Source organism: Colius striatus, chromosome 21, assembly GCF_028858725.1.
Source record: "Colius striatus isolate bColStr4 chromosome 21, bColStr4.1.hap1, whole genome shotgun sequence".
NCBI lineage: Eukaryota > Metazoa > Chordata > Aves > Coliiformes > Coliidae > Colius > Colius striatus.
Window position 1 is genome coordinate 5316841 of NC_084779.1, and position 22748 is coordinate 5339588.

Below are 22748 nucleotides of genomic sequence, written 5' to 3' on the forward strand. Positions count from 1 at the left end.
CAGAAAAGAAAAGCCTCACTCACCCTTCAGAAGAGCGACTGAAAGTTGGTCTGTGTTCAAGTTATTGACATATTTGCCCAAATAGGTGTTGAGGACCCAAGCTACCAATCCTTCCAACATGACTGTCCTAGAAGAGGGCAACTAATGCTTTTCTGTCATTTTCTGGGTTTCTGTTCCATAATTACAGTCTCCCTCTGAAAGAAAAAGCACAAAGGAAATGATTGTCTCAAATCCCTGTTCTCAGTAGAGCTGACATACTGCCATCCCTGCAACTCTTACTGCAACCAATCTAAAAACCAATAAAACCACTCAGATTGATTTCTACCTTAAAAACACTCTTTATGCCGTGTCCTTTAACCCTCAAATCAATTTTGTATAGACCTTTGATGATTACAGACCACTCCCTTTGATGATTTAGACCACTCCTGGTCTAAAGTAACAGCCCAGAGCCTTCAACTGTATTTTTATAGAATCCTTATGGCATCCAACAACGAACCATACCCAAAACCCCTTTTGGTGAGACGTGTGTATGTGTGGGAAGTAATCAAACATGAGCCACATAAATAGCTCATCAACAGTTACTCTAACAGGTTTTCAAAGTGATAGCATAGATTATTGCCTCGAGGAGGGAAAAAAAGCTGCATTAGAGAAGCAACACTGGTCACACATGTAAACATTGGCCTTTGTATTCTTCTCCAACCGTTTCTGATTCAATTTCTGGGGCAATCAGAGCATTGAAACCTAAAAATCCCTGGACAAGTTGCAAAACTTCTGTTATCTTCAGTAAGGGCCGGGTCAAGCATGTTATTACAGTAAGGAAACATTTTCTTGTTGTTAGAATACAGTAAGTGCATCAATTCTGTGTTTAGCAAAGTCCCTCAAACCCACATCCCTCCCTAAACCAGTGTATGTGAGATATGTCAGGCTTATGATGGCTTCAAGAGCTGCATTTTAGATTAAGATTCAGGATTTTCCCATCATGAGGTTTGCCTGGTTTTAAGCATTCACATTTCAGCCTTTCCTTCTTTCAAAACAAGCTCAATTTAACAATGTTAACACTGAAAAAAACCCCATGTAACTAGTAGTTAATAAAATAACCAGAATTAAGCACCTAATGCCAGGATTTCCCTAAATGCTGAAAAGTGAAACGATGCTGTCATGCAGAATTAAACACAAACATCATAAATAACATGGGGAAGTTATATTTGAAGAAGTTGTATCTTTATGTTAAACTGGTTTAACATTTTTCTCCTCCTAAAATTTCTCAGTATTTCACACAATAAAGACAAAGCATTTGTACATGTGGGGCCACCACCTTCCAACACAGGTTGTCATTCCAATAAAACTGGCGAGAAAATGGAAGTTGAAAGAAAAGCAAATACAGTAATCATTCTCATGTTACCCTTACGTAAAAAGCAAACAATAAAAAGTAAGTCTACAGGTGTCAGGAGCTGAGTAAGAGGGAAGACACTGAACAAACACTCAGCTTAGCATCCCAGTGACTGAACATCTCCACTGCATGAACAATTCCGTGGCTGAAGTCATCTTAAGACTGTAAATAAAGCAAATCACCTCCTTAACCTACACTTGTGAAACATAACTACTGAGGAATACTTCAAGTGTTTTAAGGCTTTCACATGTCTAACGTCCTAGTCCATCGCTGTGCTTCTGGAATGAAAAACAGAACACTTATTTTCTATGACAATGACTTTATTTTAACATACACAGTACAGAAAGATCGGTAAGGGCTTATCAGGATGAGACTCAAAGTCCAAAGCAGGACTTTCCCCAAAGCTAGCTCACTTTTCGGTCAACAGATGCAATATTTTCCAACAGGGAAGAGCAGACAGGCCCTGCCGGAGTGGGGCCAGGAGGGGCAGGGAGGGAAGCGAGCTGACGCGGTTGCCTGCCAGTGCAAGGTGGAGGGGGACACTTCACACGGCGCCCGGTTACACAAATTAAGGGCGGGGAGAAGCCGCCTGGACGCTCTCCCTTCTCTCCCCCCACGCAAGCAAACGCAGGGTGAGGAGGAGACAGCCGAGAGACCTGTTGGCACGCAACGCGTGTGGGACACGAAGCGAAAGGTCACCTTGCCTAGAGGCAGCCGGAGAGAGCCCCGAGGAAGCCACGGCGAGGCCGGGGGCAACCAGCCTGCGCCACGCGGGGCCGGCGCCTCAGGGCAGGCCCGGCGGACGGGCGGCGCGGAGGCCCGGCGGGCTGGGAGACGCTGCCCTCCGCGGCCCCGGGGCGCCAGACACCGGGCACCGCGCGGCCGCCCCTCGCCCCCCCGAGGCCGGGGCGGCGGGGCGGAGCCCTGCGAGGGGCGTGAGGCAGGGAGGGGCGCCTCAGCGCCGGGCCCGTGCGGCGCGGCCGCGGCGGAGGCGGGAGCGGCGGCCGCGGCGGGGGGAAGCGGCGGCGCCCTCCCCGCGCCCGTACCCACCTGCGCTGCCGGCGGCGGCCGCTCCTCGCTGCAGCGCGCCCGGCGGGCCGCACGCCGATCGGCCGCGAGCCTGCGGACGGGGCGACGCCTGGGTAGGGGAGCGCCGAGCTGTCGATGCGCACCTCCTCCTCGCCTCCCAGAGGCGGAGCCGCCGCGGGCCCGGGGCGCCCCGAGCCGCCGCTAGGGGCGCCCTGCTGGGGGGCGAGCGGCCCGCCCGCGGCGGAGGGGCCGGCAGAGGCCGCCCTCAGAGCCGCTGTGGCTGTAAACCCGGCCGTGTGCCGGTCGAGCCACGGCCCTTGGGGCAAGGATGAAGTGAATCATGGAAGCATTGCGGTTGGAAATGACCTTTAAGCCCATCAAGCCCAAGTCCTCCCCTCACACTGCCAAGCCCACTGCTGTCCCTCAGCACCCCAGCTACACAGCTTTGGAATCGCTCCAGTGATGGGGACCCCACAACCTCTCCTGGGCAGAAAGAGAGCATTAACCAAACTAATGTGAACTGGTTACACTGTGTCTGCTTGTAGAGTGAAACCTTCTGGGTTACCTTACCTGAAGTTCTTGGGGTCCTTCAATACCAAAAGCCAGATGACTGCAAGGCAGATAAGCCTGCAAGAACCAGATCTACATCTTTGTCAGCGAAGATACGGAAGACGAGAGCCAAAAGTAAACCAAAGAACAGCATGAGGAAGACTTGAGGATGAAGTAAACAACCACCAGAAGATCCTAATACACCCAGTAGGCATGACGGGGCGGACACAAATGATTTCTTGGAAGACTAATGAATATGTAAATTACTTCTCAGGAATATACTGCATAATCATATATCTTCTGTATATATATGCATGTGTGGCAGAAGGATCCCCTGTGCATCCAGCGCTGCATTAAAGAATATCTGCCTCATAACAACTGCCTCGTTCTTGAGTCTGTATTTTGGAATCCTTACCCAGCTGCACCTAACTTCTCACCCTCAGTGAGGAATGTTAGAAAGCAAGGGGGCTGGGAAGCTCCGGCTTTGAATCAAGAGGCTCATAGAAGTGACAGGGCCCATGCTCAACACTGGGCAGGAACAATAGGAAACAAAAGTGGGAAGCAGCAGTTTAACTGCTGAAATTAAAGAACCCATTCTAGAAATTAGAATTTTGTTTAATGAAGAGGTCAGGAGACTTTAAGATACACACCATTATAAAAATGCAGGGTTGGGGGTTTTTTTACCTTTTATAAGCAAGTAAAAGCACATTTTTCCTACTTCAGCACAAAACTTGCATTTTCCTTCTGTCACACAGCTCCATAATTTGAAAACCCAATAAGTTAACCACCATACCTGGATCTGCCATTGGTTACAAATTGGTATCAAACTTACTCAGAAACCTTCCACTGCTTCAATGTGGCCTCAGTACCGTGAACTCACAAAGAAAACATCGAAATACAGCACCAAAATATCCAAAGCACTGTATAAAACTTTGTTCTTTTCATGCCTAAATCCTTCAGTTTTATAATAGTTTCAGTGTGCCCATTTTCAAAGTCTTTCCTGAAAATTACCTTCCAGTTCAAGTTTAACATACAGTCAGGAAAGGTTTCTTCCTAGTAGAACTGGAGACCTGTTTGCCAGTTGCAGAGTCCTGTTAGTAAACCTCACAGCTTTTGTGGAAGTTTAACATTTGGGGTGTTTTAAACCTGCATCTGTTGTTTTGCTGTAGAATGAATGCTATTCCTAAATATCATCTTTCAGTCCATAAATAACAACTGCAGTTAGTTTCTCTTGAGGTAGAGTAGAAGTACAGTGATCATCTATGTCAACAGTATGTTTTTATGGCATAAAAGTTATTCTTGCTGTAGGGACTTCACTCAGATGTAACTCAGAGAGCGACTTGTAAATTCTGGTGGGATGTAAACCAGTTAAGCCACATAAAATATGGTTATGGAAAATGAGATCTTAAAAATTGACTTCCTAAACCCAAAGCCTCCTGCTTGATTCCAGGAGAAGCTCTACTAATTTTCTGAGAGGTGGCTGGATCTTGAATGTTGAGCAAGACGCCAAGGAGAACAGGATTTTCTGGTTCTGAGGTTTGAATCAATTCCACTTGTCCCAGATGATTCTTTGCAATCATCAAGAGCGTCCTTTTCCTGAGGGCTTGAGCTGTCTGACATACCTACTCATATGGATCATGTCTCATATTCACTGGAACGCAGGGAAAAATATTTTGGGTTTAAGGTTAAGCTGAAAAATGAGGTCAGAATCTATCAAGGAACTGTATTAAATCAGCCAGGACACAAAGATGACAGACTTCAGAGCTATCAGTAAAAGGAACTTCCTACTCCAAGATAACAACTATGTAATCTAGAGTTTCTTTTCTAGAATAACAAGCTATGTACAGCTAATGAAATGCTGTTGTTTAGACATAATAATTGTAACCTAGTGAAAAAAGCTCCTGTAGAAGATCTCACTCCTTGATACACTGAAGCTTGATTTGAGAAATTTGGTCCAACAATGAGCCATAGCAAACAGTAATAATAAAACAAATATCCAGGAGGATGAGGGGAAAGTGTGTCCATGAAGATATGGGATAGGAAATTGTCTGCAATAGTTTTAAAATCAAGTGGATAATCCATTAGCATTGAATGAATGACAATTTAACTCCAGTCTCTTAGAAGTGCTGTACACAGCCATGTTCATGAGAGGCAGCACACCTGGGCCCAGATTATCATCACAGGAAGCCTCAGCAGAAAAAATAATGGCATAAAGTTAGAAAAATATACCCTTTCAAATCTGGCAAAGGCCTCTGCAAGGTATCACAGAGGAAAGGAATTGGGCCACTCAGTTGAAAGGAAAAAAGCATACCAATCTTTTTCATCTGCAGAGAGGATCCTTCAACTCTCAAAGCTGACAAAGGAGACTAAAAACCTCAAAAGCATCAGTGTCTATATTCATCTGAAATATCAAGTCTCTGGAAGAAATGCTACACTTAATAGAATGTTTATTTCAGAAGATAAGGGGTTGTTGGATTAATTTTATCAGTCAGTCAGTATACAATCTGTAATTTCCTTGAAGTGGTTTTCATCCCCACTTCTGGAATGCCCAGAGGAAACTTCTTTTTCCTCTTGAAGTAAATGGTCCTCATTTTGCATCTTGAATGCCCAGAGGAAACTACTTTTCTTCTTGAAATAAAATGTTCTCAATTTTCCACTGAGATCTACATTTCAGTTTCTTTTTTTCAATGGGTTTTCCTCTTTTGAAAGGAGAATTCCTTTCCTTGGTGGAGAATCAGGAGCATTTCCATAATCCGTGCTAGTAGAACTAGTCTGTTCTGGGAACTGGGAACCACAGTCTGGACAGAATACCTTAACAACACAAATCACCTCCACCTGTGTTCCTCCAGTACCAGAATGTTCTGTCAAATAAACAGAAAATGCATGAAACATGAAAGAATTAAGCCCTGAACAGGATGGTGGGATTGTTTATCCAGTTCTTTCTCTTAAAGTTAAAATAGATATTAAATATCTTCTGGCTTAACTCAGGCAAGCTGGTGGAGTTGGTTCTGTAATATTTCAGGGGGTTTTGGTACCAAAAAGCCATAAAAAAACAGTACAGGGCCTTGTATTGCAGCCACCTCCCTGCCCATCTGTGCCATTTCATATGTTTTTGCCAATATTCTTTTCTTACTCCTCGCTTTGGCTCTTATTCCCACTCACAGGTGAGTGCCATCACACTCATTCCCCTGCCTGCAAATAACTTTTCCTCCCTTGAGCACACTCTCTTCACTGTCTCAAGCTGACAACTTCAACCAATTGCTTTTTCTTTTCAGCAGTTGCTAAATACTCTCTCTGCTGCACATGAGTCTGAGGTTTTATCCTGCTAAAAAGATCCACAACTGGAAATCAAATTTCAAGAGGCTCTGGATCATTCTGGTACGTTCTCACTTGAACTCACAAAGTTGTGTCTCTGACACTGCAGAACTGTGAGGAATGCAAACAGCAAACATTAAGCAGGCTTATGTGCTCCTCCTAAATAACAACTGTCAGAGACAAAATGTTGAGCTTGTACTACTAGTCTGGCCCAAGAAGGTGGGGTTTTTATGCCCTTAAGTTCCTTTTGTGTGTTGTAAGACAAGAGATGCTGAAGTGGCACGGTGGTTAAAGCTACAGGGTAAAACTACAAAGCAAGTTACTGGTTTTGTGGTTCATTTTTCTTTACTATTAAGACACACTTTGTCATCTTGCTCATTTTCCATTGTCTTGTGCAAAAAATGTAGTCAGCACTATCACATTTACAGTTATCAAACAAGCTCCATGAAAGGTTGAGAAACAGCATCAGACAAGCCAGTTGACCTCAAATCAGACTTTAAAAGGACATGCAAATCAGTGTCACCCTGATGATCATGAGCACTTCTAAACCAAGAAGGCATTGACAATGTTATAGGAAATAACTGCTGTGTCTGTTTTTCAGTCCTCCCTTTTGTAGAAAACTAGTCTCTTTTCTTCTCTTCCCTTTTTACAGGCTAAACACATTGTTCATCCCATGTCCAGCTGTTCAGCCAGTTTGGCTTCCATCAGAAGAGGCCATTTTGTACAGTTATCGATGATTTGAAGTAGTCAAAAAACATGAATCTGACTTCAAAACACAGAGAATGGCCTAAGGTACAGCTTAAAACAAATAGTTTCATCTGCCTTCTGTTTTCTGAGCCCATGTGGCACCTTTTGATCCCGTTTCCCCAGGAAGCACAGTCTATGAACTTGAGAGTTCCCTTTGTGTTAGGGAAAAATGAAATTGTTGCTACTTTCAGTCAAGAGTTGAGGCCTTAAGAAAAATACCAGATGTTGTAAAGTGTATGACTGAGTAGAAACAACATGGCTGAATCTCAAGCTTAACTCGGGTTCCTGGCCAGAGTTTTTATAGCTAATAGAAGTGATCAGACATAGGTTTCAATCCATAACTTCATGCAGAGAAAGCAAGCTGTGAACCTTGAGTGGGCATCCAGAAGTCCTCTGAGTTTTGTAGCTTTGATTGAAATTTGTTTCCTGCATGATACTGGGAGAGAGAGGGAAAGAGAAATACTTGACCTCAGCTGTGAAGGCCAACAGTTTGGATGATCCTCTCATTTGTAAGATGAAATAGGTTCTAGCACTCCTTGTTTGAATGTGCTTCAGTGTTTCATGTGAGTTTTCAGACAATCTCAGGCACTCTGTGTTTACCTGCATTGTCATATAGAGTCAGGCTTTGTGTCACACTGGATGTTTCTGTAGCTTCACACACCTTCTCAGTGGCTTATCACTTTTCAGTGGCAGTGGTGGGGTGATGAAATTCCTTCCCCTCCTCTTCCACAGGAATCATGACATCATTCTCTGGAAAAGACTCTGTTTCTTGCTCTGGATAGTGCATTGCCAGTTCCTCTTCCATGTTTTCCTGGGCATCAGCATTACTTTCACATCCTCTAGCAGCACAGTTCTTGCCACTAGGCACTTCTGAAATGGATCCCACAATAACAGTGTCGGCATTCAGGATGTATAACTTTTCTGGGGAAGGAAGAAGATCGTGCTGAGCATCATTAATGATCACTGCCCACCCTACACATGGTTCTTTCATGCCAAGTTTTCACTTGGTACTCAGATTTTCCTACTTTTTCTCCCCTTTTTCTTTAAATGATAAATGAAGAAATAAATTGGATTAATAAAGAAGGTCTGCACATTTTGCACTACTTTGCCTGGTTTTGGGCCACTGTCTAAACTGGGACTCTGGGTATTTTACACCAAGTAGATGTAGCTCCCACGTAAAGAAGCCACTGCACTACAGCTAGGACTACAGGAGAAAAACAAACTAGAAAAGGCACTAAGATATTCACAAGGGTCTGTTAGGAGAATGAATTGATTGGGGTCTGGGGAAGATGGATATGGAGAATCCAAGGTTTATGCCTTTGCTGTTTTGAGAAGCAACAATACCTGCATTTAAAAGCAGCCTTGGAGCAAATGTCAGCACTGCACAGAAATTCTGGGTAATTACCTGGGGTCTTAGGACCAGCAAAAGTATTTTCTGGAATAGACTTGAACCTTATATCCAACTTGTTGACTCTACTCCATTACAAAAGGTAAATAAGGGCTTTCTTATGGCTTGGACCACTGTATGTTATTCAGAAGGATGCTGCAAATCAGACACTAGGTTACTGTTCACAGTTGTTTGCAGATATTTGGGTAAGTCAAATCCTCACCTTCATCTCAAGTCCATCACTCAAAAAAACCCAGAAAGGTCATCTAGTAAGGAAAGGTCATCTCTAATACCAAAAAAACCCCTTCAAGTAACCTCAAAATTGGCTTTGGAAACATAGCCAGGATGTCTCATGTCTCAAGTAACAATTCTTAACCTGTGAATAAGCTTCCTTGCCTGGGGTTAATCTACCCTGTGCCACGGTCAAAGACTTGAAGGTAACATATGAGAGATACATTTCAAGCTATTACTGTGAAACCAAGAGAAGAAAATGACATGTGAAGCATAACTCATGAAATATTACAGCATCATTTTCCATCTGACATGTTTTGGATTTGAAATGTCTTCTGCAAATTTACATCTTCTGGAATGAAAAAGAGGCAAGAAAAGCATTTTCCTCTCAGGTTCATAAGTGACTGAGGCAAATGTGAAACTAAGAAAGCATTATGTTCCAATGAACAGATATACCAGAATGTGTGTGTCACAGGTTCTGGAGATTCAGCCCCATGCTTTGGACAGTTTGCAGCTTACTAATAAGCTCAGAATGATGTTATGTGCCCGTGGCTGAAAAATTGAAAAGGCTTGAACAACAACAAAAAAAGCAAGACTCACCAATTCGATTGTTTGTGTGGTCTCTCACTCGAGAATCAGTAGGACAGTCTTGGGCATTTCCATTGTTGTGTGTCATGTCACTCACACTCAGGTCAGGACTACATGATTTTTCTGTGCTGGAGACCAAGTTATTGTTGGTTTCCAAAGGGATAATTTTGTCAATTAACTCCTCCTCTTCTGGCCCTCTGTCAGTAGTCAGTGTGATATTCTGCCAACACAAGGAGAAGTGAGATGAGTGTAAAGACAGCACTGTGAAGATTGCAGTAGGTCTGCAGAATCCTTCTGTGACAGGCAGAAGAATGTGATGTACTTCACAGCACCACTGTCACAGGGACTGAAAAATTCCCAGTTGCCTAACTGACGTAGGAACTTCGGTTTCTTTGAACTAGGTTCCTGCATCACTTAAGGCCATCTCTAAAACCAGCATTTCTAAGCTCAATTCACAGGTTTGGTTTTTAATGACATTTCCAAGAATGTCCCTTGCTGAAATCCAGTTTCCTGAACCTGCTTGGATGCTTTGGTAAATTCCACTGCCTTGCCCACAGCTGAGATGCCAATGAAGCTTTGTACATCCACCTATTTGTCATTTTGACTTTTTAGCATGAGTCTTACACTGGGTGCTCTGGAGTCAGCTCTCCTGTAATACAGCAGCAGCTGCACTCTGGGGGCCTGAAGCTCAGTAGAGCTTTTCAGCAAAGGGTTAATATCAGTTAGAAAGATCAATGCTACAAGTGAGAATTTTGAGGGATTTTCACAGGAAGGACTTTAAGAAGATATTTTTTGTGTGTAGTTGAGAGATAAGCATCAGAGGGCAGTACAGCTGTGCAGTCACACGGGGGAGAGTCAGTTAAAACTGAAAAGATAGGGTTTAACTTCCTGGTAGATTTTGCAACATGCTCCTGTGGAAGAACAAAAAACAAGCCAGAGGTTGAACTGGTTGAACATCAAACTGGAATTGCCTCAGCAGAAACTCAGGTAGGAGAAACAAGCTCAGACTAGCTATTATATCACAAATTAATTACAAAGAGGCCTTTAAAAGAGGAGCCAGAACCTGAGAGAGGCTAAAGATCCTGCATCACATATTTCTGAGGGTTTCTAGCTCTGTTTCTGTCTCCATAAGGTTGGAAAAGGAAAACAAAACACCAACAAAACACAGTAAGATTTTGAAATGTGCTGTTTAAAACTCCTGCTCGACTATGAAAGCAAGAGTGGAAGCTCCCCACAAGTCAGGAACTAGCAATGACACATTGAAATTATGATAGCTGATTGCAACCAGATTTAATATAATCAGTAAGATCTTGTATGTGTGCAGTTGTAGAACATTTAAAAGCCAACTGATTTAAAACACCAAAAGGAATGACCTAAAGAGTGTTCTAGCAGACATGGGCATTTAAAGAGAAGAAGCCTGGTAAACTGAGAAAGAGAGTGAAAGTTGTTGCAATTTCACTGAAAGTGGAGGAGTCAAGAAGATGATTTTGGCAGCTGAGGAACTGCTTTCTGTTGTTACCATATTGGCTGATGTTGGTGTGGTTCATCTGCAAACTAAACTGTTAAACCAGAAGCTGGTCCTGATGGAAAGTCATCCAGACAAACAACTGCCTATGTACCCATACTACAGTCATGCCAAATACTGCAAAGAGGGAAGTTGACATGGCAGAAAAAGAGTACAAATCCCAATTGTGTGACTGGAGCAGTAAGATAAAATGGGCCTGACAGACAAAGTTCTCCCAGGAGGCAGAAAAGGAATGTTCAATGCTGTGATTTTGGATCCTGTCTCCTAGAATGGTGTAAGACCAAACTAAACACTCCCTTAACAAACAAGATTGGCAGCATTACATTATTGAACACTACATTAAACACAGCCCAAAACACAAAGGTAGCAAGTTCTAACACATCTCATCACTGCACCTGAAGGATCAGGCATTTTAGAACACAAACAGAAGGGCTGGCACAGTATCAGGACATTGAAAAAGATCATTAATGACATTGGAACAGAAAGGGATCTGCTTTGGAAAATTGACACTTACTGTACATTTGTTCACTGGATCAGAACCTGCAATGGAAACAGGAAAAACTATCAGACAAAAATTCACAGCAATCACAAGAATGTTAATATTTGCTCTGAAAGATCACCTAGCCATGGCCTAAACTGCTTCATTGCCCAGACCACCTGCATTATGCTTGCTTTACCACTGAAAACACACACATATGACATGGCTGAACCAGCAAAAAGGGAAGCAAAAACTCCATTTTGAGAAAAGTAAGCTGCACACAAGAGGTTTTAAATGGTAGTCCTGGATAAATGAGGATAAAAAGCTCTGGTGTGTGGTGATGAGGAGAATCTAACACAGCAGAAGGGAACAGATCAGTCAATGGAAGTGGAAGTGCTCAGAGTGGGAAATGCATGTGCTTTAGGGCACGTGTACAGGTTGCTATGGCTAACACCCACTTTTTTTTGGAACACACCTCCCACATTTGAGTGCCCAGAAATTAATGGGGTGTTTTTTCCTGTAAAGCCTCGCCATACTGACACTGTCATGGCCCAACCACTCAGGTGCAGTGGGGAGAAAGTGCCGTCAGGTGACACATCCACCACAGACAACAGAACCAGGCTCTTACTCATCAGCAGAGACAGACATTTGACACCAAGAAGTCCCATGCTTTAACTCAAAATTCCACAAAGTTCCATATTAAAACTATCTACTTATTCTGTAGACACATGGATTGCAATTTCTGGCTCATCACTCACTCACCTTGAGACCTGAGCCCGGTTTTGTGGGAAGTGATGGAATGTAGATGTGCTGGGAAAAGAAATCATTCATTTAGCAAAACTCATCATGGAGTGTGCAGACTCTAAGAGCTTTACCAGACCCACAACCTACAGCTTGCACATCCTGCTTTGTATACAGGAGGGAATGTGGTTCTGCAGTACACCACACATGTAACTCTAGGCAAAGCTAGAGAAATATCGCTTCCTCTCATACTCAAAGTCCAAACCCAATCCCAGAACCAACAAATACTCAAAAGACTCCTCAAGTATCAATATCAGTGTCTGTGCTGACAGAAGAAACCACAGGCTACCCTTTCCCCTTGTAGTAGCTTCCTCCATAAATTCACAGCTGCTTCAGTTTTTCTCTTGTGTTCTCCAACATGCTGCATGAACAGTTTGCCTAGAACCTGTGTCTGACCTGCCTTCACCAGGCAGCAGTGAACATTCTCTTCCAACATTTCTTTGTTGGAGACCAAGCAGCACGTTATGTATTCCAGCCTCAAACACTCACGCTTTCCTCTGAGGATGAGGATCCGCTTCTTGCAAAGCTTCCACTTCCAAAATATCAGCATGACCATGAGTAGCATTGTCACAGACAGAACCACTCCCCAGAGAGCCAGACCTACAGCACAGAAAGGGAATACAGGAAAGGCTAAGAAAAGGCAGAGTAGGGACAATCAGTAGATCTCTGTGTTTGGATATAGGCCTGTGGATATTGCTTCAGAAGTCACAGGAAATTTTCAAGGAGTTCCCACATAAAAATTGCATTTACCAAAGCTACAACCAAATATATACCAGAGAGAGCAAAGGCTTGGCCTTTGTTACCTGCTGTTGTCATCTCCTCCTTGGCTGAGGTGGGAAAAGTGCCAGCCAGAGCTTTCTCCTCAGGAGTTGAACTGGGGTTTTCAGTTGTTGTGGCACTTAAAAGGATACTAGCAATGGTCACCAGGTTCTCCTCAAATCTCCTTAGGTCAGAGTTATTTGTTTTATTGCTGAATTTCATGGACAAGGTGCTTGGGGTGAGGTAAGTGGGTAATTGGTCCAGGCAAACCTGGTCGTGTGTGGCATTTCCTTTGCGTAGGGGTACTTTGTTGAACTCAGCACAGCTAGAGGATGGAAGAGAACACAAAGTACTTTCCATGTGACAATATCATTTTGGTCATTTTTGTACCACCTGCATTTATTGCTTCCAGTGAAAACGTCATGAATCCTTTTCTCAGTCCTGTGGCATTAAGTCCTGGGCTGGATGCAGACCTGATACTCACACACGTGTGTGATTCCACTCTACTTAGAATCATACAATTGTTTTGATTGGAAAAGACCTTTAAGACTTAATAAACTAAAAATGAAGCAAGAGGGATTCCTTCTACCCTCCAGAACAGAGAAGTGCAATGGGTATGAAGTGAGGCTCTGCACATAGGCTCAAAGCCTGTGCCTCTAAGAGAAACTCCTATGCTTTGCAACAGAAGTGACAGGTGTCCCTTTTTGTCCTTCATTAACTTTAATTAATTAGTCACTTCAAAGAAGTATGGACTTACTTTGTGTGGGGCTTGCAGGTTTCAGTGCTGGAGCTTTGATCAGAGAAGGTCCCAGGAGGACACTCTTCACACATCACATCGTTTGTTGAAGTACCTGAATAAAAACAGTGACTGAGGACCGACCAACCAAAATTCATCTGGTCCAGGCCTATGGGCAAGATCCAGTGAGGTGAGTTAGGCAGGGAGGAATTCCCACCTCTGACTTTGACTCCAAAACCAGGCTTGCAGACAGTGTGCTGCTGGCATCGTGAGCAGGTGTTCTCAACAGCCATCTGGCAGAAGAGGCCGGGTCGGCACTCACACACGCGGCTGGAATTGAAGGAGCAGGGCTGCTTCTCCACCAGGTCAAACTCTGTGGGGAAGAAGAAGATGTGATAACAAAGGATCACCCTATAAGGAAAAGGCAAAGCAGAAGCCAAAGCTGAGCAAGATCAGTTCAAAGATTCAGGAAGCAGAGCAGGCTGCTGGCATCTTGTAATGGCAACTTATGCCATGAATGACTAGAGAAAAGCCTGTTAGAGAATGGCTTGTAATGTAAGACAGAAAAGAGAAATCAGACTTGGGTAGACTGGACTAGAGAGGTTTTAGGTAGTCCCAGGTCACCCAGGGATTATGGGCAAGGTGGCATTCTGCTCTCTGAATCAGTAACTGAGGATGGATGATTCTGCTACTGGAAAGTCTAAATCAGTAACACAAATAAAGTGTAAATACAATATATAGAGAGAATTTAAGTGTGAGGGATATGTGAAGGGAAGCAAACCTTTTGCACACGATACACAAGCATAACATTGGAGTGCATCAGTGACATATTGTTCAGGTCCACATCTCATGCAGTCTGCAGCTGGGTCCTTAGGGCAAGTTTTCTTTTTGACAAAGCCTGGAGAAAGAAAGTCAAAATATGCAGGATACCGGTTCAGAATCACAGGAGACAACCATCTGAAGTGTTCCTGTGTGCTGTTTTACCTTAGACACACTACCACAGTCCTCCCTGTGTACCTCTCCTTCAGTTTCTCCAGCACATGTTTGCTTTTCCCATTCAGGAGCCACCACGGCCAACCTGTTACAGCAACACTACGGGTGATGTTCCCACAGTCAGTGTGGATTGCTGCAGAATGGACACGTGGCAAGTCATTTGCTGGCAGAAAGGATTGCCAAGTGTGCAGTGAGCAATATTGTCTTGCCATGACTAAGTTCCTAGATGACCTCTGGAGATCTTTGCCAACAGCTATTCTATGATTTTATGTTTATGTCTGGTAATAATTTGCTAGTGAGTAGTTTTTAAAAGCATCCATCTGGCAAGCTAGGTACAATAACCAGCCTGGAGTATGGGAATGGCTGGGACAGAAGCATTAATGTTTCAGTTTCTGAAGCAACTGATGAGGTAGTATACCACTAGCCATAGTGCCAAAGAAATCAGAAGATATAGTGGCCAGCTGTGAGCTTGTGGCCTTGTCAGTTGGTGGAAATAACAACCAGTGGGTCAGGAGCAGCAGCAGTTGCAGAAGCAAAAGGAAAAGTGAAAGCTGCAACATAAAGATAGGAAGAGCTGAACTGATCACAGTTGGAAAACAGGAGAGAAACGAATTCCAGTTTCAGTATCTGGCCTGCATCACCCAGTCACAAAGAGTTAACCACAGGGAGCAGGAACCTGGCAGGGAAATAACTCACCTACTATGTGTTTTGGCAAGCATGATGTAGGAGTGCAGGTCATAACAGCTGTGCTATATTTAGCCCACTAAATACCACCAGACAAGTCTGAACCACATCACTCCCACCTCCCTCAGAACTACTTGTCTGAGACTACTCTTTTCAAGGTGGAGGCTGATTGCTGAATCTCAGCTCTCCAGCTGCTCACACGTGTACCTGTGTGTGTGTGACATTTTCCCCTCCTCCCCAAACAACCCAAAAGCTCTAGCTTCACTTATTTGGGATTTCCTGGGCAGACAGGTCTCTCCCTTGGGGGCTGTGTACCCCAGGTGCAGTAGCTTTAAAGCTTGTCTAACAGTGTCTTCTGGTGCTGTTCTCCACTGATTGAGTTCTATGGCTCAACAACCAGATAAAAGTCTGAGCAGTGGGGATACCAGCTGCAGTGACTTGTACAAAAACATGTACTGAAAGTAAGTGGATGAAATAAGTGCTTTAAATGTTTTTCTTTTGTGAGTATGTGCATTCATTCACTCTTGAGGATTTGCTGTTAACTGTGGGTGGGAAATTGTCTTGAGCATTGACTGCAGCACTGTCTGCTGGAGCTGGAGATCTGAGTTAGGGTCTAATACCAAAAAAAACCCCAAATACAAACAAAGAAATGGTTAAAAACCACGAATGGAATAAATAGAAGTGGAATACCAACTTCTGCATAACATGAGCTGTTCTTGCACACACCATTACTTCATATGAAAGTATTCCTCTGCTTGACAGGATTTTGTTCTGGTATCCCAGATACAAAGCTTCATTTTACCTGCACAACAATTAACTGCATGAGAAGAAATGTGGCAACTGTAGAAACTAATTAAAATGATCTTTGGAGGTTTGGTTTTAGGTTTATCTTGAATTTGAAATAAACTCTGAAAGAGAGGATGGCTTGCACGTGGGCCAGTGTGAAAAGCTGTACAGCTGTGGGCTAGAACACCGAGGAAAGTAAAGCCAGGCTGCATCAAGAGTTCAAGAGGCTCCACTTGGATCAAACAGTATTTTAGAAAAGCTTCTCTTTCTTTGCAGTGAGCAGTTGAGTTAGGAGCAGATATGAGCAGGTTATTGCTTGAAGTGAAAGATGAAAATGAAAAAGGCTTCTCTTCTGAGTTTCTGTGTCCAGGACTGACGTGAGGATGTGGCAACAAAATGAGTTCCAAGGAGCAAGCAGAGATTGAATGATTTGGACTGGTGGCTCATTGCAGCCAGATAGAAATCAGATGACATCTGCCACTGTGAGCATTTGCATGTTTGCTTCTACAGGTCCTGAGTGATTTGTGCAGTGTGGGCAGCAGTACAAGGTGTCCCAGGGGGAACCCTGATGGAACTGCAGAGAGCTGCTGCAACCAAGCACTAACCCTCTCTTTATTATTAGAGCACAAACAAATGTCCACATTTTGCTTTAAAGAAAGGAAAAATCAAATCCTTCTCTAAGAAGGGAGTGATGATAGCAAAGCACCCTAAAATGTCCTGCCCACTGAGGGGCTTTTGGGCCAAGACGGGGAGTTTCAGACGTTTCCTGCGTCTGACCTCATGTGCCTCTGAGTCACAACCAGCTCCCAGCAGCGCTCAGTGTCCCCTGACAAGGGGCTCTTCCCTTTCTCATGCCAGACACTTTCTAAACCTTTTGACTGTGAGGACTCTGACAGATTTTCCACACCTCCGTTTTATTTCTTTTGGCCTCTGGTCAGAAACTTATTTAGCCTCATTTCCCTGTGCTATTTCAAGATGAATTCTTGAAAGGCTCTGTGATAATTTGACTGAATTACCAACATACTGACCTGAGGGACACTGGTAACAGCAGCTTTGTGAAGCTTCATCATAGAACCAGTTCTCAAGTTTCTCACAGGAATGAGATGGGCTTAATGATGTCTAGAAATTGAAACAGACAAAAGACATAATTAGAAAACTATGAGTTCAGTATTGCAGCAGATCTCAGTATCAAGTGATGGCAGTGGCAGACAGGAGGGAAAAGCCTATAGCTTTTTGAAAGTTCAGGTATTCCCCAAAGCAAAGATTGCAATATTCAGTCTATTTAGCAACAATTCAATATGTATCTTCACTCAGCAAGCTCTTTTATCTGCAAGTCATTTAAATAGAGGAATGGATTATGGTAGCTCAACCATTCCAGCTCTCAGAAACTCTTGGTCTCATACAAAAAACTGTGTAGAGACACTGTCCTGCAGAAATGCTTTTAGTCAATGCTCTAAACAGCTTTTGGAATCTAGCTGCAGCATCACTAAGATCACTAAGCAAAGGTTCTTTATTAGTAGAATCTTGTAGCACTCAGCAAATAAAATGGGGGGAAAAAAGACTAAATGTCACAGTCCTGAAATGATCCCATCTCAGTGTGAGAGAAAGACTTTTAGAAAATAGAAGATATATAAAGAAGAATCTGTAGCATCTGTAACAGATTCCAGCTCTGTGTTCACTGGAATAAGAGGTGGTGTCATGCTCAGCATCACTTCAGTCTAGCTAGATTGGCTGAAATCCACAAAGATCACTCAAGTTTGCAGCGAATAAATCTTTGTGTTCAGTTACTTATGCAGTCATAATGCTTTAATTTAGTGACCTAAACATCTATTTATTATAAAACCAATAAACTGCTTTGCTTATCATACAGGGATAAATCCTACACTGAGAACAAGAGAGCTTTGCCTTGGAAAGATGCTGCAAATACTCACAAAATTAAGCCCTTACTCAAACAACTATTCCCACTTCTGCTGTGAGTAAAGGTTTTCAGGAGCAACCTTTGGTTGGACCACATACTTGTTCAGTTAAAAAACCTCCAGACAATAGTCCTAATATTAGCTTAGAAAATGAGACTCAGCTAGGAATCAAGACATATATAAGAAGCCTTTATTTTGGTATGGCAGGGCCACTTCGTGGTCTGGGAAATTACAGTGCTACGAGTTTGCTGATGAGAAAATCTGATTTTTTATTTGGCATCTCCCTTAACAATCCCCTAAAAGTGTTATTATCTGAGTTTCACTTTCAGGATTTGCTAGAAGGTGTAAATGGCAATTTTTTGTCAAGACTCTATCAACAGATATCAACAGAGGTTTTGCCACGTGATGCTGGCAGAGCAGTTAAATAGTTCAGAAGATCTCCATCTCACTTTCTGCACATGAATTTCCCACTGGCCTTTGAAGTAACACCTGCTGTCTCCTGCTGCCTTTGTATGTCGTGACAGAATCTCACTACTGATTTCTTAGGCGTATTCTCCCGTCCTTTTCATGGCAGGACTGTAGGAGAAGTTATTTAACTTGCCCCAGGTTACATCAGAAAACAGGAACTTTTGGCCAAGGAGGAAATTAACAGAAAGATGTAGAAACACACTGAAACCATTACATTTCATCCAGCTCCAGTAACAGAACAGAGTGACCTGACTGTGACCTGAGCTAGGTGAACCTGCTTTAGCAGAGGGCTGGACTAGATGATCTCTAAATGTCTCTTCCAACCCCTACCATTCTATGATTCTATGAACAGAGAAATCCTGCCTGACACGTTTCTGGGTCACACAGACCCCCTACAAAGCATTTTTCCCTACTTTATTGTATAAAGGAACTAGCAGATGCCTGCTTGCTCAGCCTGATTCAAATGAAGTGTACAAATGTGCACCCTGTATCTTTCTTTTCTGAAGAGGAAAGCCCGAGACTGCAGGTAAAGGAAGTGGAATCTCCGTGCATCTGTGTGGGGGAGCACCCTGGTTAGCCAGACACCACAGGCAATAATAGGAAATGACATAACAAGGGTCATTCAGGAGTCACTTCAGTAATATGGAGTGAATGAACTAATTTTATAAAGAAAACTTAAGAAACAATATCAGCCTGTCTGCAGCTGAGCCTTCCTGGCTTAGTTTCTGTTAAGAAACTATGTTAAGAGCTATGGGAAGTCACCACAAACACCTCATCTTCTCCTCCTGGTTCTCCTGGGCAACCAACTCTCACTGCAAATGATGTGTGGGAACAAACTTCTTGAATGATTTACCCAGCACGTAAGCTCACAGCTTATCTACTTGTCCTTGTTGGGGTTTACGTACGGGCACAGTGTCTGGGTAAAACTGTGAGGGAAGGGCTGTGTTTTAAAATGTTGCCTCATCCAAAATGCTGAAATCAGATGTTTGGGATTAAATTCTGCCCTTAGTTACAGCTCTGCACATTCTGGTTGTGAATCTGGCCTGATGCTAGTGCTGTGATAAATGACTGCATGAACTGTGCACACATGCTACAGAGATTATGTAAGAGAATACTCAACCTCCTTGCTTCCTTTCCACGAGAGGGCAGCTACATACAACAGCCAACACAGCACATGGCATCCACAGCTTCACAGCAAACGCTGCTTCCAAGCATCCAGTTACAAGCACAGCTTTGTCTTTACTGAGCCAAGCCCAAGGTGCTCTGCTGTAAAAAGAAGTCAACTAAGGACATGATTTCTATGGCTGCAAAACCACCTTCTGAAGACCTCACCACTCCTGGCTCCTGCAAAATGTCTCTGAGTTGCCATCTGTTCAGGAGAGGTGTTTCATGAGTATGAAGCTTTCTATGGATCCTTTCAGTGATAAATAACATACATATCAATGCTCAGCATTAGTCATCATCTCCTCACTCTTGTCACTTTCCCACCCCTACCTCCTAAAGCTGATTGTTTCCCAATGTGATCTTCAACAGCAATGCAACGATGCTCTGCTCTCAAACTAAGCAGAAAGGTTGGCCCTTTGCAAGCAGCATGCTTTAAGGTAAGGACCTGCGTATGAACCAAGCCCCCACATCTCTGGCACTTCAGGCTTAAAAGCTCAAAATAAATCACAGAAGCAAAACTGGCAGCGTGGAAAGAGAAATGCCACTAAAAGTGACATGGGCTTTGCTCCTTGACTTATGCAAGGTGTCCTGGCATGGGGGGGGTTTCAGTGCTTGCTTTTGAGAATTTGTGTTAGAAAACAGGCTTTCTGTAGCTTTTTCCTTGTAAGCAGAAGCACATTTGCTATTGCATTTTAAATCATGGCAATTATAAAGATGGTGCTGCATTCAGTGGGCTGCTCTGCAATTCAGTCAGGACAAGGTTTGACTCATTTATTCATGATCTTTTGAGCTCATAGAGAAAAAAAGCAACGGTGAGGTAGAGTAAGAAATTGGCTTGCTACAAATGAGCTGTAAGTCAGGAAGAAAGCATTTTACGGTAAAAAAAGTATCTTCTACCAGCATTGGCTACTCTAGAACTGACTAATGCTGAAGCAAAACAGTTGACTCTCTTTCAAGCTTGTACCCAAATTCTGGCAGTACAAAAGAAGCTGATAATCTGAGACTTCAAGTAGTCCAGCTTCTTCTGATTAATAGTAAAGACATTAATAACAAGTGAGAGTTCACTGAATATTAAACAGAACTCAAGCTGTGGACTTAAGTGGAGTATGATTTTAGATATGACCAATGAGCTGTGGCTTGCTCATATTAAACAGTATCACTTGTTCTCCAGTAAAAGCAAGTGGGATAGAAATGACCCAAGAGGGATGCCAAATAGCTAAAATACCGTATTTTTTCCCCTATTGCCTTTCTCCTAAAGCAGTTTGACATTCAGCAGCCCAGATGAGCTTATCTCAGTGCCCTCCTAAGTATTCCTCAGGTGAGTCAGGGCTACAGATTCCAATCCTGCAGAAGAACAGTGTTTCAAGGAAGGAGATAGCAGCAGGACAGACAACCAGGGCAAAGCAGAGCAAACTTCAATGTGGGAGGGGAATTTACAGCTGAAGACACAAGGGCAAACTCCTACTCTTACCAAAAGAGCCAGGAAGAACTTTTTCAAATGTCCATGAAGAGACTTGGGTATTCTCAAAGACCCAATTGGAGTCAGTTTCTCGTACAAAACCTCCTGACACCCAAGTGATTTGCTGTATCATTCAGTTGCAATGTACAGACAGGTGTCTTAGGCAAATATATTGAAGATAACCAATTTCAGGATCCAGCACAAGGTACAATTACTTACCCTCTTTACCTGTGCAAAGAGCCTCTGTGACTGACCTTTTAATGTCTGTGTGTGTCAGGCAGGGAATTACCTGATCCATGCCAGGTGCCAAGGGCTCGTTGCCACACGGCCCACTGCAGGTGGAGGAGAAGCAAACCACCAAGAGATGATACAATCTGAGCAAGGAGCTAGCTTGCAGCTACAGCATCAGCTAAGTACCAGTTGGCTCTATTTTAAGTCAATTTGATGCAGAAGTAATAGCCCATTCATGGGGAAGTCAGTGTTGGAGGGGTGGGTGGTTGTAAAGAGGAAGGTATTTCACGGTTCTACTTGCTGTTACACTTTTCAGTTTGACAGCCCTGACTCACATTAGCAGTGAGCAGAAGCCCTCTGAACCAAGTTTTGCAAGGAAGGTGCCTGTCACAGAGCACCTGCCCATCCAGGATAAAAAGAAAAGCTTCACATCCAAACCAAGGAGAGCAGCTCCCCACTCCTATTGAGTCATCCCTCATGCCCTAGCTGTGATGTGCCTGGAAGTACAGGACACTAGCAATGCCACCAAAAAGATGGAAATTGTAGCTCATATCCCCTTCTCCTGCCTGAAAAGTTCCCAGAGAGAGCAAACTCTCCTGCCTCCTCTGCTTTATATCTTTATCACCCTGTGTTGCACAAAGACCCTCAGATCTCTCCAGGCTCCTGCATCCTGAGGGGCTGCAGGATCCTGGTGCCAGCCTGCCTTACCTGTGGGGCTGTCTGGATATCCTGAAGCAGCAGCAGGAGCCACAGCCCTAGTGCCAGGCTGCAGGCAGCCATCTGCAGCGATGTTAAACCTCCCTGGCTCCCAGCATTGCAGGTCCCACAGCCACGTTGCTCCTCCTGGACACTGAGGTCCTGCCAGGAGTCCAGCCCAGTCTTCTTCTGTGTCTGTTCATTCAGTCCAGAGCCATCCCAGCTGTTCAGTAGAAGAAGGAGAAAGGCTTTGAGAGTCAAGCAAGATGAGAAAACAATTTAGAAGGGGGGGGGGGGGGGGGCTGCCCAGAAAAAGACAAGTAAAAAAAAGAAGAACAAAACAAAACGACGTCAATCACTGGTCCCTCAGCCAAGTTTCTGTTAGTTGGTTGCAAGTATCAAGGTTGTCACCCGAGGTACACGACTCACTGTGCAGAAACACAGGCTCTTGAGTCATTTAGGCTGCCCTCAGAGAGCACTTCACCACCCTAAAGCCTGGGCCAGGCATGAGTCCAAGCCCTTCCCTGTCCATCCACCACATTCTTGAGAGCTGCAACCAAACCTCAGGAAAAGTTCTCAGTAAGAAACACTCATTTTTTCAGTACAGTCATTTTACTCCTGTTTGGATGAATGTGTGAAAACTCACAACCAACCAGGGTGACTCCACTGAAGTTTAAGCTTTACATATTGTCATTTAAACACCAACATACCACAGACCATCCTCTTGAGAATCCTTCTTTTCCCCTCAGTCCCACTTGAGGTCAATTCCAGCTGCTGCCTGAGTGGCTGCTCCTCTCTTCACTCACTCTCATTTGT

General features: G+C 43.7%; 2 protein-coding genes across 8 annotated transcripts in view; both read right to left on the reverse strand.

Annotated features, from left to right (window-relative positions):
• VPS13D (vacuolar protein sorting 13 homolog D) overlaps positions 1-3200 on the reverse strand; it is a 90377-nt gene extending 87177 nt beyond the window's left edge. For 5 of the 6 annotated variants that reach the window (XR_009820208.1, XR_009820209.1, XR_009820206.1 and 2 more), the window contains exons 1-2: positions 2990-3200; positions 24-194 (exon numbers count right to left, since the gene is read on the reverse strand). Coding sequence is in view for 3 of the 6 variants with exons in the window: in XM_062013076.1 (XP_061869060.1) it covers positions 24-120 (97 nt within the window). In the remaining 3 variants the exon portion in view is untranslated. Of the gene's footprint in view, positions 1-23; positions 195-2440; positions 2549-2989 lie in introns of those variants that run through there. The other variant, XM_062013075.1, reaches the window with a different exon arrangement.
• Positions 3201-3562: 362 nt separating this feature from the next.
• On the reverse strand, positions 3563-22748 carry LOC104557709 (tumor necrosis factor receptor superfamily member 8). Of its 2 annotated transcripts, none has more exons than XM_062013110.1 (12): positions 22643-22748; positions 21945-22155; positions 17027-17117; positions 14317-14433; positions 13753-13908; positions 13557-13650; positions 12844-13124; positions 12530-12640; positions 12002-12049; positions 11276-11301; positions 9249-9456; positions 3563-7951 (listed from the first exon to the last, which is right to left on the reverse strand). In XM_062013110.1, the coding sequence occupies exons 2-12, from the start codon at positions 22014-22016 to the stop codon at positions 7707-7709; spliced, it is 1449 nt and encodes a 482-aa protein (XP_061869094.1). In that variant the 5' UTR covers positions 22017-22155; positions 22643-22748; the 3' UTR covers positions 3563-7706. The 2 variants fall into 2 exon arrangements, with proteins under 2 accessions (XP_061869094.1, XP_061869095.1); XM_062013111.1 differs by lacking the exon at positions 22643-22748 and adding an exon at positions 22362-22476.

Excerpts from the sequence above, each read along its gene's own strand:
- LOC104557709 (XM_062013110.1), bottom strand. The coding sequence starts at position 22,016 with ATGGCTGCCTGCAGCCTGGCACTAGGGCTGTGGCTCCTGCTGCTGCTT. Across the intron at positions 13,909-14,316 it reads TTGTGTATCGTGTGCAAAAG|AGTTTGACCTGGTGGAGAAG; the intron begins GTTTGCTTCCCT and ends TCTTCCCCACAG. Across the intron at positions 13,651-13,752 it reads TTTTGGAGTCAAAGTCAGAG|GTACTTCAACAAACGATGTG; the intron begins GTGGGAATTCCT and ends GTTTTTATTCAG.